We start from the raw sequence: 18,475 nt of genomic DNA, 5'->3' as shown, positions 1-18,475 counted from the left end.
TAATCCACCCGGACTTGGGACAATGGTCTAAAAATGAGGACATGTCCGGATAAAAGAGGACGTCTGGTCTCCCTAGCCCATCAGCTCTCTCATCTGATGGAGCATTTTGTTTACAAGTTGCTTTACGTCGCACCACACAGATAGGTCTTATGGCGACGATGGGACTCTGATGGAGCAAGCCAGAATGTCGAATTAGACATGCGTGCGAAATAAATGGTGTCAAATCAAAATAATCAAAATATCTGCACGCGGTACCTAAGTGGTGGTGATTATTGTTTTAAGAGGAAGTACAACTAGGCAACCATCCCCTATACAACACCAATCAGGAAGAAAAATGGAAGGGATCCGACACTTCGAAACTTGAAGGTATCGGTCAAAGAAAGACAAGGGCCACGAAGGGCGTGAAAATGAAAGACACCCTAGGCCTTGAGTGCTCTAATACCGTCGGGGTCGGAAAGGAAAAAGATTTGACCAAGGGAGGTCGAGTAGGATAGATGAAAGTGAGGAGCCTGGCACAAGTAAGTGGAAGCAATGTCAGGACTCAGCTAAGGGCTCTGTGGTCACCAACCTATGCTCCCAAGTTGAGAGCCCCTGTGGCAACAATTAGCCTCCTCTTACGACAAGCAGGGATTACCGTGGGCGTTATTTTACCGCCCAGTATTCGGGAGATAGTAGGTTCGAACCCCACTGTCGGCAGCCCTGAAGATGGTTTTCCGTGGTTTCTCATTTTCACTCCAGGCAAATGCTGGGGCTGTATCTTAATTAAGGCCACGGACGCTTCCGTCCCACTCCTAGCCCTTTTCTGTCCATCGTCGCCGTAAGACCTATCTGAGTCGGTGCGACGTAAAGAAACTTTCAAAAAAAAAGAATTACCGCCCCCACCCACAGGGGGAGGTACCTGAGTCCTAACGATTATTATTATTGTTATTATTATTATTATTATTATTATTATTATTATTTGGCTTTACAAGGATAAACAATGTATTATAAATATTCTTGTAACACTGTATTGTTAACAGGTAAATATTGCTTATAGGAGTCGTATTTTGCTCAATGATACAACAAAGCAATTTATTGCCTGGAATGATTATTGAGTGATATTAGTAGTGAGTGCATATTACTTGCTTCAATCGTATGTAACATAGTTTTGCATTCCTCTTCGTTTCTTAATTCTAAAACAATGCCATTGTATTTCCTTGACTGTGTTTATTCCAACCTGTCGAGGCTTCGTTTTAATCGCAGTCAGCTCTGAATCTTCACCTTAACTTCATCATAACTACGTGCTTCTTAGTAAAAACTCCTGCTGGTTCATGACATAGTGCTACATCAGCGTAACGAAGCTTTCGCGATGACTGTAAACAAAGCTCAAGGACAATCGTTGAAAGTAGCAGGGATTAATTTAGAAACACCGTGTTTCTCTCATGGTCTATTTTATGTAGATTGTCCCAAGGTTACTCAGAAGAATGTATACATCTACGCTCCGAACAGTGTGACATATAATATTATTTACCCTACGGCAATGGCTTAATGATTTTTCAATTAGAAAAGATGTAAAAAGTTAGCTAATCAAAATCAATAATTCACAATAAGTTTAATAATCCGCCTCTGTGGTGTAGTGGTTAGCTGCCACCCCTAGAGGCCCGGGTTCGATTCCCGACTCTGCTACGAAATTTGAAACATGGTACGAGGGTTGGAACGGGGTCCACTCAGCCTCGAGAGGTCAACTTAGTAGAGGGGTTTCGATTCCCACCTCAGACACCCTAGAAGTGGTTTTACGAGGTTTCCCACTTCTCCTCCAGACAAACGCCGGGAAGGTACCTAACTTCGGCCGCTTCCTTCCTCTTTTTTTTTCTATCCCTTCGAATCTTCTAATACCCCTCTTCAGCACAGCAGGTGATACCCCCTGGACGAGATTCTGGTCCTCCTTCCGAGTTGTATCACCTCCGACCCAAAGTCTCATGCTCCAGGACACTGCCCTTGAAGCGGTAGAGGTGGAATCCCTCGGTGAGTCTGAGGGAAAACCAACCCTGGACGATAAACAGATTAAGAAAGAAAGAAAGAAAGAAAGAAAGAAAGAAAGAAAGAAAGAAAGAAAGAAAAACGAATGCAATTTGGTGATAACATGTTTTATTCTACGCCACAACAGTTCACATGCATTATTTCATGAACTCAAAACTCCAACTTTCCATGGGAAACTGCTGGTTAGAAAAAGACATGCTAAATTACCTACGGATTCATCTTTTATTGATTTGTAGATAGCTTCACAGGTTTCTGGAACCATTTTTGAAACAATACATTGCGGTACCTCTACTACCAACCTGCAAACTTGGAAATTTTTCTCCAGTCACCAAACACTTATGGGGTTCCTTAGGTGAGAATTTTGTTTTGCAATATAAGTTGACGCTTTTGAAACAACAAACTGAAATGTTACATAATCCATTCTTAAGTTCTTGGCCTAGCTTTACACGTCTTCATATTTAAGTTATCTTGATCTACTCCCTTTGTACCTCTTCTTCCTACCCAATCTCTAACCCAAGCAAGATTTTTTCTTTGATTTCTTCTTTAATAACCATTACTGCACTTACAGCTGCAGCATATGCACAGAACTGTTGCGGATTCATCTTTTTACAACTGTGATAAAATATATGATACAAGCTATGACATAATGCAGTATACTGTACTCAAAATCACACATTTGATTTGATCATATTCTGTGACACAGAAAAGCTGGCCCCGCGGTGTAGGGGTAGTGTGCCTGCATCTTACCCGGAGGCCCCGGGTTCGATTTCCGGCCAGGTCAAGGAATTTTACCTGGATCTGAGGCCTGGTTCGAGGTCTATTCAGCCTACGTGATTATAATTGAGGAGCTATCTGACGGTGAGATGGTGGGCCCGGTGTAGAATTAGTTGTGCTGACCACACGATACCTCGTAATCTGCAGGCCTTCGGGCTGGGTAGCGGTCGCTTGGTAAGCCATGGCACTTCGGGGCTGTTGCGCCATGGGGTTTTCTTTTGTTTGTGGCACGGAAATGTGGCCTAAGATTGGTATTTGGATGGCACCATTTTCTTCACTTAATAATTGGCTACCGGTTGGATTTCACTTGATAGTAACCTTCATTGGAAGAGTAAATGCTCCCGGGAGATATTAAGAGTGTGTCATTCTTCAATGTAACTCTCTCCAGAGAGCCTGCAGCTTGCTACTCTACACTTTCTTCAGGGTTCGGCTGGACAGGAATTGGACCGTAACGGGAAGAATGTTGCTCCAGAAGATCTTCTTTGAGAGACGGATGTTAAGAGCATGTATAAATAATAATAATAATAATAATAATAATAATAATAATAATAATAATAATAATAATAATAATTTTCTTCAGCTTATCCCAGCTATTTCTAGGGTCGCTGGAGCCACCGAGATTCATTGTGGTTTTGGCTGGGGGTTTAAAGCCTGATGCCCTTTCTGGCAACAGGTGATTTTGAGGTAAAAATCTCAACGCAGGATCGACCGGCTTTCGAACCTCAGCCTTCCGGGGAAGAAGCCAGCAGCTAAGCCACTGAGCTGATCACGCCCTCTCAAATAATAATAATAATAATAATAATAATAATAATAATAATAATAATAATAATAATAATAATAATAATAATAATAATAATAATAATAATAATAATAGAAGCCTCCGTGGACATAAGCGCAATGAGCTCAATGTTGACTGTCTGGCGTTTGCCGATGACCTGGCCATTATATCTAATTCAATAGAAACTTCAGTGAAACAACTAAATGTTCTCAGACAACAAGCAGCAAAGGTTGGGCTACGTGTGTCTCTTGAAAAAACACAATTCATCACGAACATCGGTGAATCTCCTTGTACGTTGCATCTGGAACAGGGAGAGATCAGGAAAACCAACAGGTTTAAGTACTTGGGAGAATGGGTGGAATCTAATCTCAATGAAGGAACAGCTTTGTCAACTCGAGTTAACAGGCTTGAAATGGCCTACCAACTGACGAAGAATAGCTATAATAAAAAGTGTATCTCTCGTAATACTAAGATGAAGCACTGCCGGACAGTCATCCGCCCTGAAGCCTTATATGCTTCAGAATGTTTAACACTCAACAGGAAGGGACTTATGGAAAAACTTGAAATCCGGGAAAGAAAGATAATGAGGAATATTCTGGGGCCAGTCAAGGAAGGTGACAGTTATAGAAGACGGCCTAACCAAGAGCTCTACAAGTACTGTGAAAGAATAACGAATGTAGCAAGGAAGAGACGTCTAGCATTTTATGGGCACATCTATAGGATGCATCCGACCAGGTTGACCAACCGGATTCTCAGCTACTGGCAAACTAGGAAGACCAAGTCACCATGGTTGATAGAAGTGGATAAAGATCTACAGGAACTGGGAATAACAGAAGGAAACTTAAAGGATCGGACAACACTCAGGAAGATACTTAAACATAAGGAGTTCCAGGACAGACTACCAACGAAGAAGACTGGCGCCCTTTGGACAAAGGAGAGGAAGGAGCAACACAGCCTGAGGATGCGCAACTACTGGGCAAACATCAAAGCCCATTCAAAAATGTAATAGTTGAATGTCGTGGTCCTTAGCTGGCCTATACGGAACAAGAAGAGAAGAAGAAGCCTCCGTGGCTCAGACGGCAGCGCGTCGACCTCTCACCGCTGGATACCGTGGTCAAATCTCGGTCACTCCATGTGAGAATTGGGCTGGACAAAGCGGAGGCGGGAAAGGATTTTCTCCGGCTACTTCGGTTTTCCCTGTCATCTTTCATTCCCGCAACACTCTCCATTCTATTTCATAGCATCTATCAGTCATTAATAAAATTACTTTGGGGGTGGTGACCTCATCGTACTAATAGCCTATATATGATTCATTTATTGCACTCCTGACCCGGTCATTGACTGGAAAACAGGTTGTAGGTTTTCATTTTTAATAATAATAATAATAATAATAATAATAATAATAATAATAATAATAATAATAATAATAATAATAATAATAATAATAATAATAATAATTGTTGCTTTACCGATCTAAGTAGCGTGAGTTGTTAGTCTTCTATTTTCGAGATAGTGGGTTCTAATTTTGGCTAAGTTCGGTGGCGGTTGAAGGTATTTGAATGCGGTAAATACGTTTTATTGCCTTCTACGACGTTAAGAAACTCCTGTGGAACAATATTTAGACACACTGTCATCTCTTATATTCTGTAGGAACTGAAAATCAAACAAATAACATTATCTTCTTCGCTTTCTTCTTAATATTATTATCATTGCTGTTGCTTTATTTTAAGTGCTTAGGAACATAGTGATTAGGAGCATTGTATACTGAAACCACGAAAAGTTTTATGTAAGCTTTCTTCTTGTTCTGGTTCCATCCCTTCACGAAAAGATGGGGATCGTCATGGAATGTATTAGTTACTTAACGTCACCGTAACAATAAGTACCGGGCGAGTTGGCCGTGCGCGTAGAGGCGCGCGGCTGTGAGCTTGCATCCGGGAGATAGTAGGTTCGAATCCCACTATCGGCAGCCCTGAAAATGGTTTTCCGTGGTTTTCCATTTCCACGCCAGGCAAATGCTGGGGCTGTACCTTAATTAAGGCCACGGCCGCTTCCTTCCAACTCCTAGGCCTTTCCTATCCCATCGTCGCCATAAGACCTATCTGTGTCGGTGCGACGTAAAGCCTCTAGCAAAAAAACAACAACAACAATAAGTACATTCTTGGCTACAGTGTGATTCGGAAGCCCTAGGATATGTCTTTAATGTATTATAATAACAATAATAATATTTTTACGTCCCACCAACTACACACTTTTACGGTTTTCGGAGAAGCCAAGATGCCAGAATTTTGTCCCGCAGAAGTTCTTTAACGTGCCAGTAAATCTACAGGCACGAGGCTGACGGATTTGAGCACCTTCAAATTCCATCGGACTGAGCCAGGATCGAACCTGCCAAGTTGGGATCAGAAGGCCAGCGCCTGAACCGTCTGAGCTACTTAGCCCAGTTGGCTTTAATTAAAGAAGAGCTCCGGGATTTTCTAGTGATCTGAAACCGCGGAAAATCAAATTTTGAGTTGTCGACGGTAGTGTTTGACTTCACTCTCTCTAGAATGATAACTTACAGCTACAAAATCTATACTACGGACGCACTCATTTGGTTAAAAAAAAAAATGAAATGGCATATGGCTTTTAGTGCTGGGAGTGTCCGAAAACAAGTTCGGCTCGCCAGATGCAGGTCTTTTTACTTGACACCCGTAGGCGACCTGCGCGTCATGATGAGGATAAAATGATGATGAAGACGACACGTACACCCAGCCCCCGTGTCAGCGAAATTAACCAATTATGGTTAAAATTCCAGACCCTGCCGGGAATCGATTCCGGGACCCCTGTGACCAAAGACCAGCACGCTAACCATATAGCCATGGAGCCGGACAATTAGTAAATTAAAAAGTATTATCATAAATTATCTCATCATATTGCCCTCTATTAATACTATGGTGTGGTATATTCTGATTCTGTAGCGATAAGAATATTATGCATTATACTAGAGAGATGAAATGAACTCTCCCTTGAAGTTCATTCTCTCTACATCTCAGTGGATCTCGTTCTTCCGGTAACAGAAGTCAAGGCCGCACTCCGCTTGCTCCAGCACATACGTCTCGTTTCCTTCTTCCTCTCAGACGACATCAAGAATGCTGTTCGCCAGTAGTTGGCGCGTTGTACTCCACTTCCAGTAGTAGTAGTGCTGACTTTTTCGTTCTCATCGTCTCTATCATGGTGGCTCTCCAACTTTCAGTGGGGATATATAGCATATTTTCAGGTGTGATGTTGAAAAGGGAAAGAATACTTATTAACCCTTTCTTCATCGTGGTCCTGTCCCAAATGAGTACTTGCGGTTGCGGTAGCCTGTTCGAATACCTACTAGCACGCATGTCAGCATTCAAGTACACTACTGGATATGGCTTTATCTATTGTATTTTACGATTTACATTGTCTGTTCATAAATGCTTAATAGCTTGAAATTATTTCAGCAGTTAAGAATATGGTATGAAAATCCACAGCCTGTCTCTAGTCATTAGACAGGGTCAGGGATGGAATGAATGAAGCCCCCATCTAGAGGCGAGGACAGGAATTGTGTCGGCTGCCGAAGCCTGTCGCACTCGTCTGGGGCAATGTTTAATGACTGACACATGAAATGAAATGATACTGGAGAGTGTTTCTGGAATGAATGATGACAGGGAAAATTGGAGCACGCGAAGTAAAACCTGCCCCTCTTCCGCTTTGTCCAGCACAAATCTTACATGGAGTGACCAGGATTTGAACCTCCGAACCAAGCGGTGAGAGGCCGGCGCGCAACCGCCTGAGCCACGGAGGCTAAGAGTAAAGTATACTACTTGAAATCTAATTAAGAGAAACTCCATTTCTACACGAAATGGAAAAAGATAATAATAATAATAATAATAATAACAATAATGTTATTTGCTTTACGTACCACTAACTACTTTTACGGTTTTCAGGGACGCCGAACTGGAAATAGCTGTAAACGATAATTGATGAGTTTTTTTCATAACTAATACTAGAATTTATTTTTTCTATGTCTGAAAATGATTGATTGAAAATTGAACCATATAAGGCTCTTTGTTTTTTGTTTACTTCCTTCAGTGCAATATAATTGTGAACATAATCTGCCGTCCTCTTCCAAGTGCTCATCATCTTTGTGCTACTTATTTAATGATCCTTCTGTGGATTACTGGTACAGTGTCGTCTTTGGATTCCAAGACAATCCTACTTCATATTTTCAGTTCCGTGATTTTCTTGCAGGCTCGCAATAATCATCAATCTTCCGTGTTGTGCAAATACTAATCCACTAATTGATAAACATACTTTAAAGTTTATTTTGTCCCACAAAAGTCCTATCATGCACTGGAAGCCATAATATAAAAATATCGCTTTTAAACACCATCACATTCCACCAACCTCATTAGGGATCTTTCTTTGGAACAAAAGAACGACTGCCCGATTCCACTATTGAGATCGGCTAACCAAAAAAAAAAAAAAAAAAAAAAAAAAAAAAAAAAAAAAAAAAAGATATCTCTGGTTTTAAGTCCCACGGTTTTCGGAGACGCTGAGGCGCAGGGAAGTTTGTCTCGCAGGAGTACTTTTACGTGTTAGTAGGCCTAAATCTATTGATAAGAGGTTTGCGTATTTTGACAAATTCAAATACCACCGAACTGAGACGATCTGCCAAAAAGCTAGTGTTCTTCCATCTGAGCCATTTAGCGCTGCTAATCAACAGCACTTTCCTATTCTACTATTAGCAAATCGTTGGTAAAGTACGCTGTTGTAATAGTTCACGGCATATGCATGTGTTGCAGAACAGTATTTCCAATCATTGCAGGCGGATAGCAACCTTGTCCTAGAGGCAGTTCCAGCAAACTGAATAGTAACTGTTAGTCGGAGGAAGACAGTAAAGTCATTTTGGTTTTCAGAAAATAATTTGTGTCTTTACCTATTAAGACATGTAAAATACTATGATATCCACAAGAGATAATGTTGCAGTGGTTTCTATAACATCGAAAGTACATTTGCTGCAACCTTATTCATATTTTTCTCCTTCCTTCTGGCCTTTTTCAAAATTTCTTTGCGTCTACACTTCCTGTAGATTCATCACAGCTTTAACGTAAGATGCCCTTCCTTCTATGTTTTCTGCACCACAGAGGAATGTATTCACTTTTGTGAGTTTCTGATGTGGTTGATAGTGTGGTCTATTTTGTGTAGATGAAGAGATGTGTATTAAGACGAACACAAACACCTAGTCTCCGAGATATAGGAATTATATGTAGTTAAAATCCCCGGCGAAATTGGGAATGGAATCCGAGACTCCTTGAATCAATGATCGTGACTCTGACCACGAGGATATTAAATAATGTAGTAGCTAGTAAAATGGGAAATGATTTTGATGGCCAATAACTACGTAATCTACAATCTTCCCGGACCACCACCACCACCACCACCACCACCACCACCACCTCCTCCTCCTCCCCCTAATAATAATAATAATAATAATAATAATAATAATAATACCGTAAGAGGTGTTTGACGTTACTTAGAGTATATCTTGGTGATAAGGGACTCTGGAGTACCGAAATGTTAACCAGATGAAGGGTTACTTTAACTTGCCGCTCCACCAGAATCAAAGACCTTCTCTACACTCCCCCTACTCAGCACTCAATACTCAACGATCTTTCCTAATCGGCATCCCAACTCTCCTTAACACCATTAATAGGAGACAAAAGCTTGATATAACATCAAATAAAAGCATATTCGAGAGGGGTGTAAATAGTCTCTTATGGATAAGTTGATGTGAAATGGTTATACCGCCATCTGGACCCACGACGATTTGGCTGAACACAAGACATTCTCATGGTCTTCGATTTGGACATTTTAGTAGGCTGTGTACCTGATCTTGTTATCTTTTGTTATGTTTGTTATATTTTATGATGAAAGTTTACAATTGTTAATTAGTCTGTTGACAGTACAAGTGAAATTTGCTCAATGTATCTTGTGCTTCGTGAATTAAAAAAAATATAAATCCACACCCACGTATAAACGTTCTACAAACAACGCCAGAATCGATCCTGCAATTTTAAAATTTTAAACTTAAGAGTTGAGGTCCTAACCAACAGTCACAAATTTAAAGAGATATACTTAGATGATCATAATTATGTGTAGTTCAAGTTTGAAGAAGTATAACTAATTTTGTCACTCCTGCATTTTAATAATAAGAAACATCGTGTCTCACCAATCATCTTGCTGTTGCTACAGTAGCCTACATGTGAATACTCTCTGAAAATATGCCCAATCCTAATTGTGTGTCATTGTACAATTATTTGTTACTATGGCTGCAAAATTATCCTTTTTAAATTTTTCTATTGAAAAATGGTGGCAACCATCGCAAATATAGACTCCTAAGGTAACTATAGCCTCTGGCATGGCTGCGAATCGAATCCGGGACTCTCTGAATCAAAGATCAGCCTAAGCTACTACGTTATTTATTCTCCCATTAAAACGGAAAATGTATTTTTTTTTTTATCCTCGTTACCTACGTAATATACAATCCTTACGGACAGAGTTCTAATAAGGCATTCGAGAGCTCACAATATTTGTGAATGAACATGCTAAGATGTGGATAACGGTTCAAAGAGATACCTAACGCAAACAACATGAGTATTTACTTCTGTTAACTGTTCTCAAAACACTGGAGTTTACCAATAAGGTGTATTTTTTTTTTTTTACAATTTGCTTTACGTCGCACCGACACAGATAGGTCTCATGGCGACGATAGGATTGGATGGTCTAGAGGTGGGAAGGAAGCTACCGTGGCCTTAATTAAGGTACAGTCCCAGCATTTGCCTGGTGTGAAAAAGGGAAATCAGTAGGATGTATAAGGACATGTGATTCTATTGGCTCGAGACTGGCGTATTTGAACGCTTTCAAATATCACTGGACAGAGGCTGTATCGAGCCCGCCACTTTAGGCTTGTGTTTGAAGGTAAAAAGTAAGGCATAGAAGAAAATTTATTCCATTATTTCAAACTAAATCGTTCTGTACACACAGTTTAGGAGGAGAGACTTTGAATGGTAAGAGATGCTGAAGGAATCATTGAAGACAATGGTTTGACTCATTATGTAATGATTCAAGGTAAGAAGTGAACCAGAAGAGCCCGAATTACTTGTACGTGACATTTCATTTCAAAATGTAGCATACTACTGTATCTCTGGGATTCGAACAGTCAACGTCTAAGTGAGAAGCCAATGATGATGGTGATGATCATATTCAGCCAACCCGCTCTTCGTTGTAGTTCAGTGACTAAGGACAATGTTGATAAAATAATATTAATAAACTGTGCAAGTCGTAAAGCACAAGCGTTTATATTTCTTGTGATAAGTTGATTTTCAGGTGGTGAAACTCTCCAGGTAAATCAGGAACTTCGCCTAGAATTTGCCAGTTTATTGTTGAATATGATGAACATGTGTGACTTTTGTTAAAAATTACATTTTCCTTAATATCATAAAAAAGGGCTTCAAAATGCATATCTGTATATTCTGCTCAAGATTATTATTTGTCTTCCTCTTCTTCTTTCTTTTTCCTGTTATTTCTTCCAATTACCTGGGGTCGGCATTAGGGTGGATTAAGTCGAGTTTTATACGTAAATTGAAGGGATGAAAACCATAGCGGTATAAGTGACATTTAAAAAAATTAGTTAAGTGCAGGATGTATCCTTTCACCAGAAAATAGATACACGTGATAAGGGTAATATTCTGCGCTCTAGTGATAGGGGGTATAACTACATATAGCATCCTTTATACGAGTGTTGAGATGTTTAAATGTCTTTTTCTCTGAATGATCAAAATGCTACTTATACCGTCATGGCTTTCGTCCATTCAATTAAAATGTGTATTAAGACGATCTAAGACGCCAAGCTCTCGAGTTAGAGGAATTAACCGAATGCGGCTAAAATCCCTGTTCCGGTCGGGAATCGAACTCGGGGCGTTAAGAACAGAAGGGCACTATGTTGACCATTCAGCCAAGGAGCCTGACTTTGGCCCAAATAGGTAATTTCATATTATTATGGCACATAATAGAGTTTATTTAAATCGGCTGATGACCTTCATATTGTTCGCCTCCGTAGCGTAACGGTTAGTGTTATTAGCTGCCGTCCTCGGGGGCCCGGGTTCGATTCCAGGTACTGACAGAAACTAAAGAATAACAGGAGGGCTGGTATGTGGTTGAAATGGCACATGCAGCTCACCTCCAATGGGGGTGTGCCTGAAAAGAGCTGCACCACCTCGGGATGAGGACATGAGTTTACTTTTTACCTTCATATTCAGATCAGTCATACATACAGGGCGCTCTCAAATGATAGCATTATTTCTCAGCTTATGTCTAAAACACAAATGACGTTAGCTGACAGTAGCAGAGTTTCGCTGTAACCAGTGCAATAATAAACTACTTACCAACAGGTGTCTCGGAGCCTTCTTTTAACCTGAGCACAATTTCAGTCTGACCATCAATAAGAAATCTTGGTGGTCTATTGGCGACCGCCGTCCCCAGTAGCAGCACAAGAGCTGTCCACACCACATGATGGCACCGGAACCACTTAAGTCGCACTTTACACCACATGGCTCACAACGACAACAGCACTAACACCATCACCTTCCTCTTGCACCACATCACTCAGGTAACGTCTGCACACCTCGCCTCGCCCGCAACTAGTGGCATGTCAGCTGCGTGAAGTTCTCCAGTCTGCAAACACAAGCAAAACGTCAACTAAAACACGTGGCTGAAGTGGAGCGCAGCTAGCAAAGTGGGGGACGAGTAGCCCAGTTCTCACAGCGGGAGTGGCATTTCACAGGGGTTGCTAACTAGTACAGACCCAAAGAATTCTAATTTTCTGTGAGAGAAGAAGTTCTGGAATTCAGTACGCGACAACTGAGTTCTCTGGAATAATGCAATAAAGATGTGTGTATGTCTTCCCCTTAGTTCCGTATTCTGATAGGGGTCGGGGACGAGGTGAGATAAAATGATAAAAAGATGCTTTTACGGCCGGATGCCCTTCCTGACGCCAACCTCAACTGAGGAGCAAATGAAGATGAAATGAATGATGATAAATAAAGTTGGATAAGAAGTTGGAAGAAATCGGCTGTGGCCTATGAATAGAAACTGTCCCGCCATTTTTACTGGAAGTGAAAATGGGAAACCACAAAAAAACATTCTCAGGAGAGTCGACGGTGGAGTTCAAAACCAGTCGTCTCCCGAATGCAGAGGTTGAACATGCGCGGCCGCTCCACTCGGTAATAATGACGAAGAGTTTTCAAATGCAAAAAGTATGTAATACAGAAACATGCTATAACTCTCAAATTAGTAAACAACATAAACAAAATAACAGAGAAGATAATTAAATAATTGTTATTTTCTCTTCTCAATTTTAACGAATTAGGACTAGAAATTTAGGCGTTCTTGCACAGATATCTATAGAATTCAATTAATCATTCCAAAATACATTTTTTTTAATGTTTGGTTCATTGGACATAGATTTAAACAGGTTTAAATGTAATAAATTAGTTATTTCATTTCCGCTAAATACTAAACGTAAGAAGGTAGCTCCACGTCATTTAAATTAATAATTTACAAATGAAAATGTAATTAAATATTTAATTTCAAGCTACTTCAACTAACATACAAATATAAACTTAGTATTTTAAAGAATGAAACAGTATGATTCGAAGTTATATCGGTTTCAAAACTCAACATATTGCACAAGGTTATGTTTTATTTACTGATTTCTTCTATTCTTTTTTTACTCAGTGTGTTTCTATTTCTTCACATTCTGAAACAGTTTCCTCATTATTATTATTATTATTATTATTATTATTATTATTAATAATAATAATAATAATAATATTGGCTTTACGTCCAACTAATTACTTTTACTGTTTTCGAAGACGCTGTGGTGCCGGAATTTAGTCAGAGTTCTTTTAAGAGCCAGTAAATCTACCAACACTAGGCTGTATTTGATTATCTTCAAATACCATCGTACTGAGCCAGGCTCGAACCCGCCAAGTTGGTAGCAGAAGGTCAGTGCCTCAACCGTCTGAGCCACTCTGCCAGGCGTTCCTCGTCATCTGAGGAGTGGTTACTATCATGGTACCCAGGGCTACCGACGGTGAGATTCGAAAGCATAATCTCCTGAAATGAAAGCCCACAGCGACGCGACCCTAAACGCGCCGCCACCTAGCTCAGTCAATACATTTGTGAACCGGCTTTGGTGTTGGGGTAATGTTAGGCGATAAGGGACAGGGACATGGAGGATAAGAGAACCAGAGGGACTCGGCTTTTAATTTAAAGACATGAGGCGTGGAACTCAACGATGCCAAAGAGCAACTTTGAATTTATATCGGCGAGAACAATGTCGCATGACCAAATACATCTTATTCCCAGATATGTAAACCGCTGCGTATTTTGGAGGAGCTTATTTAATTCACAGACGTTTGCAGATTAAACGCTGAAAAGCATAACGGCCTAAAATGTAGACTAATATTATAATAACAATAATAGGTTTACGACCTCGATAGCTGCAGTCACGTAAGTGGAACCAGTATCCCGTATTCAGGAGATAGTGGCTTCGAACCCCACTGTCGGCAGGCCTGAAGATGGTTTTCCGTGGTTTCCCATTTTCACATGAGGCAAATGCTGGGGCTGTACCTTAATGAAGGCCACGGCGGCTTCCTTCCCATTCCTAGGACTTTTCCATCCCATTGTCGCCATAAGACCAATCTGTGTCGGTGCGAAGTAGCCTAAAGCAACTTGTAAAATAAATAATGATAACAATAATAGGTTTAGTTTTAAATATTTCATTTTTTCAAAGGCGTTGGAGTGTCGATATCATGTGTCGAAGGCGTTCTTTTACAAGATATTTTTTTTGCTAGTTGCTTTACGTCGCACCGACACAGATAGGTCTTATGGCGACGATGGGACAGGAAAGGGCTAGGAGTGGTAACGAAGCGGCCGTGGCCTTAATTAAGGTACAGCCCCAGCATTTGCCTGGTGTGAAAATGGGAAACCACGGAAAACCATTTTCAGGGCTGCCGACAGTGGGATTCGAACCTACTATCTCCCGAATACTGGATACTGGCCGCACTTAAGCGACTGCAGCTATCGAGCTCGGTAGATGATAATTTTGCCTTATGTTATTATCCATTCCACCCAAATAAAAAAAGTATGTATTTGGTCATGTGACCAAAGTGTTCACTCATTTTCATCAAGCATGGAGGAAGGAATTGTATTCTGCTTTCCCTTGTTGTGAACCTTACGTAACGCCAATGGAATGAGACCATCTCTGTTTCTTGGTTTTCTTATACCGTCCATTGAAATGGCAGAGTGTGAGCAAGAGGTAAAATAAAACGCCAGTTTCGAAAGTGACTTTTTTTTTCCAAACGCTATTATGGAGGCAACAGTGGAATCATGATGGGTTTAGTTAGGGATCCCTGATTTCCCCTCAACTTCGTCATTTCACTAGTTTTCGACAAAACATAATCCGTAATAGCCTCGGGCGAGTGCATCAGGTTTCACCGGGAGGTATCTTCCAGGACATCAGTGCTTACAAAGGCTTCACCAACAGACCGCTTACTTGGAAGGAATAAAATTAAAGTGATTTTATATCTGCCAGAGCAATGAGTATTGTTACTGGATTTGTAAGCTGACGGGTGTTATACTGAAAGTGTAATATCTGCAGTCTGCAGTACATTTACTATGAGGCTTAGCACAAGAGTGTACAGAAGTTTCTTGAGAAACTGAAACACACGTTTATTCGATCCTTTATGTACTTCGATTACGTTTTTTTTCAAAGGCTGTTTAAGAGTTACAAATTACTTATCACGAGCCCTATTTTCGTCATGATTCATCAGAACGACATTGCAGGTTCATTGTTCCGCATAATAAAATTTACTCGTGTGATTTTTTTTCTTCATCTTACTCTTGCATAAAGCTCCTGCGCGGTAGAGTCTGTACAACAAGTTAATTATAACCTGAACTAAAATGTAATTATCTTGTAATTACGTAGATAAAATTGGCAAAGAAGGTCTACATGTTTCAAATGAAGGGTTTAGAAGTCGTACTTGCATTCAATATTGTAACCGAGTGTGTTAAGACAATTTCAATGGGACGTTTTATCCTACGGAAATCCGAATTCCAAAAATGCCAGATATATCCTTTATACAAGTGTTGAGATGTTTTATTATTTCGAATTCCAATTTCGTACCCCATTCTCAGCCCACAATAATTACAGTTGTTCATAAAAATACCAATCGTGATTCGAAGATAAATAATAATCTAAACTTAGTGAAATTCGAGGAGACTCATTTTGCTTAGACATTGAACGTGTACGTTAAAATTCTAAATAGGGATGTATTCTTGGAGAAGGAAACTGAACAGGAAATAAAAGAGATAGAACTGTGAGGTTATCACTGACCTGACTCACGCCGAGAAAGAAACCACAGTTAGAGGAATTAACTCCAGTACCTACTCACTCAGACATGACGACCAACAGCCACCTGGAAAGTTCGTGTCATTCTTGATTGAATTTCTGTCACTAACGGGTATTAAACGACATGAGCAGTGCCACCTTTCCTTCAACACACCACAGCTTTCTGAATTGGTACTGTAGATACAGTAGATATCTAGCAATCTAGTTCTCTACGTGGAGTTGACAGTCGACTACCACTTTTGAAAACTCATCGAGTGTTAAGAAGGTAACGTTGCTATTAGTAACAAATTAATTTAATGTTTATACTAACTCAGTCTCTTACACGTAGGCAGTAATTCGGTTCTACTTTGATCCTTACCTGCAGGCTGAAATGGGTGAGGAATTGCCTGTGATGACATGTAGAGAATCTGGTCAAGATCGTCAGTCATTTTCCTATCTGTTCTTGAAGTAGCAATAAGACAGGTTTCCGGCGACGCTTATGAATGGGTAACAATGGGCTAGGTAGTGGTCGTAGCCTTAATTCAGGAGCAGACCAAGCATTTGCCTGACGTGGAAATGGAAAGCCAGTCAAAATCATCCTCAGGGCTGCTGACGATTAGATTCAAGCCAGTACTTCCCGAATGCAAGTTTATAGCTGAACAACACGTAACACGAAGCAATTCCTTCAAGCAACCGCTGAGGAATTCAGTACGCTGATCGTGTGACATTCTGATATCTGCAGGGCACCTGGCCTATCAGCGGACTCATGGCCATACTAGGGTGTACGGAGTTTACTTTCTTTTAAAAAATTAGATATTGGGTGTGTACTATCCTTTGTATTTCGATTAGTCATATTCTACTCTAGTGAGTAATACAGTCGTGTACATACTGTTTCATGTAGTGTACTAAATGATCAATAGCGTTATAGTAATCCCAACATGATCCGTACGTCTTTCATTCGCATATTTTGACACCCCTCACGCACAAGTCCCCACACCGGAATTACAGACTACTAGAGCATGTCGCTGAGTTCCGCACGTAGGGTGTCTTTTGTCCAGAGAAGAAAATGACTCACTGTCTGCACTTCTTCCGTTGTCCGTTCAGTCCGAAGTTTAATTGGTGCTCTTCAAGCTCAGTTTAACTGAGTGTCTAAACACTGCTTACATCTTTCAATATGGGGGTTAATTTACATACCGATAACCGATTCCCACCCTATTACAAACAACATACTCATAGAGAAACTTTGAGAATATTACTTAGTTCTTTCCACTAGGTCGATTCAATGGTGTATTTTACTTTTTGACTAATGTCTATTGCATACTTAACTAACATTCCAAAAGAGTCGAATTTAGTGCTCATTATTTCCTTCCAGTCATCGATCCAGAAACATTTTAAGATTAAGAGAACTCGACTAAGCATACATTTTCTTTTGAGTGGAGGTGATTTTTGTATGTCTAATTCGCACTAACTGTGAACCATTTACAGGAAATGAAGTAGATAATTAATTTAAATAACGGAATTTTCATTAATTTCATTTATTTATTTATTTTTATAGCAATTCAATTATAGAACAAAGTGTGAATTTTTCAGTAGCTTTGCTGTCTGAAATCTGAACCCAGTGGATACTAGGGTGAAATTTTAACCTCAAATTCCACGTGGTATCAGAATAGATATACGTCCAAAACCCAAAATGAGCAAGAGTGCTTCCATCAGTGGCGTGCGGTGAACATATTCATTACCCCAGGTACAATTTTTAAAAAAATATATAAACAATTGTAGCCCCACTACACTCTCTAAAGTCAACATTACCATTTTATAAGGCTGCATTTTTCGTGGAAAGGTCTACGTGAGAAAGATCTTATAAGAATATTTTCAACCACACGCTCGCACATACTTCCAAATTGATATTCGCAGCAGTGACGACATCATCATAACTTAATCTATAGCAGATTTTAAACAATGTACTTACAGTTTCATCCGGTGACGCTTCGTGATAGTGCAGTCATGGTTTTCACAAAATACACTGGGAGTATTTGTTTTTTACTTAAAAAGCCAAATCTAAACTAATCAGCAAAATTTAACTGGTATTTTACTGTCGTTTTATAGTTTCACTCACATACTGAGTGTACATGTATCAACAACAAACAAGGGAAAATATTTGTCACGACGTACAACACACGTTATATTCATGAAGAATACCACAGAACTCGCGAAACCTTCACCTATAATCCTAGAGGAGCACTTCAAAAATTCACTATATATCACCATCGCAGACAACCTCTTCTTCATCTTCTTCTACCGCTTTTTCCACATCTATGGGGTCGCGGGTGTGAACTGTGTCGCACATGTGGATATGGCCTTGTTTTTTTTTTTTTTTTGCTTTACGTCGCACCGACACAGATATGTCTTACGGCGACGATGGGACGGGAAAGGCCTAGGAATTG

The 18,475-nt window shown here is 40.1% G+C and overlaps 1 protein-coding gene across 1 annotated transcript in view; it reads right to left on the bottom strand.

The window, feature by feature from the left end:
- Positions 1–12,263, bottom strand: part of Cad88C (cadherin-88C) — a 211,082-nt gene extending 198,819 nt beyond the window's left edge. The window contains exon 1 of the mRNA XM_067144414.2: positions 12,025–12,263. Coding sequence (XP_067000515.2) covers positions 12,025–12,190 — 166 coding nt within the window. The 5' untranslated portion in view covers positions 12,191–12,263. The remainder of the gene's footprint in view (positions 1–12,024) is intronic.
- Between the last annotated feature and the right edge of the window lie 6,212 nt (positions 12,264–18,475).

Source organism: Anabrus simplex, chromosome 3, assembly GCF_040414725.1.
Source record: "Anabrus simplex isolate iqAnaSimp1 chromosome 3, ASM4041472v1, whole genome shotgun sequence".
Lineage (NCBI taxonomy): Eukaryota > Metazoa > Arthropoda > Insecta > Orthoptera > Tettigoniidae > Anabrus > Anabrus simplex.
Note: the sequence above shows the minus strand (reverse complement) of the source record. Positions and strands in the feature narration are given on the sequence as shown.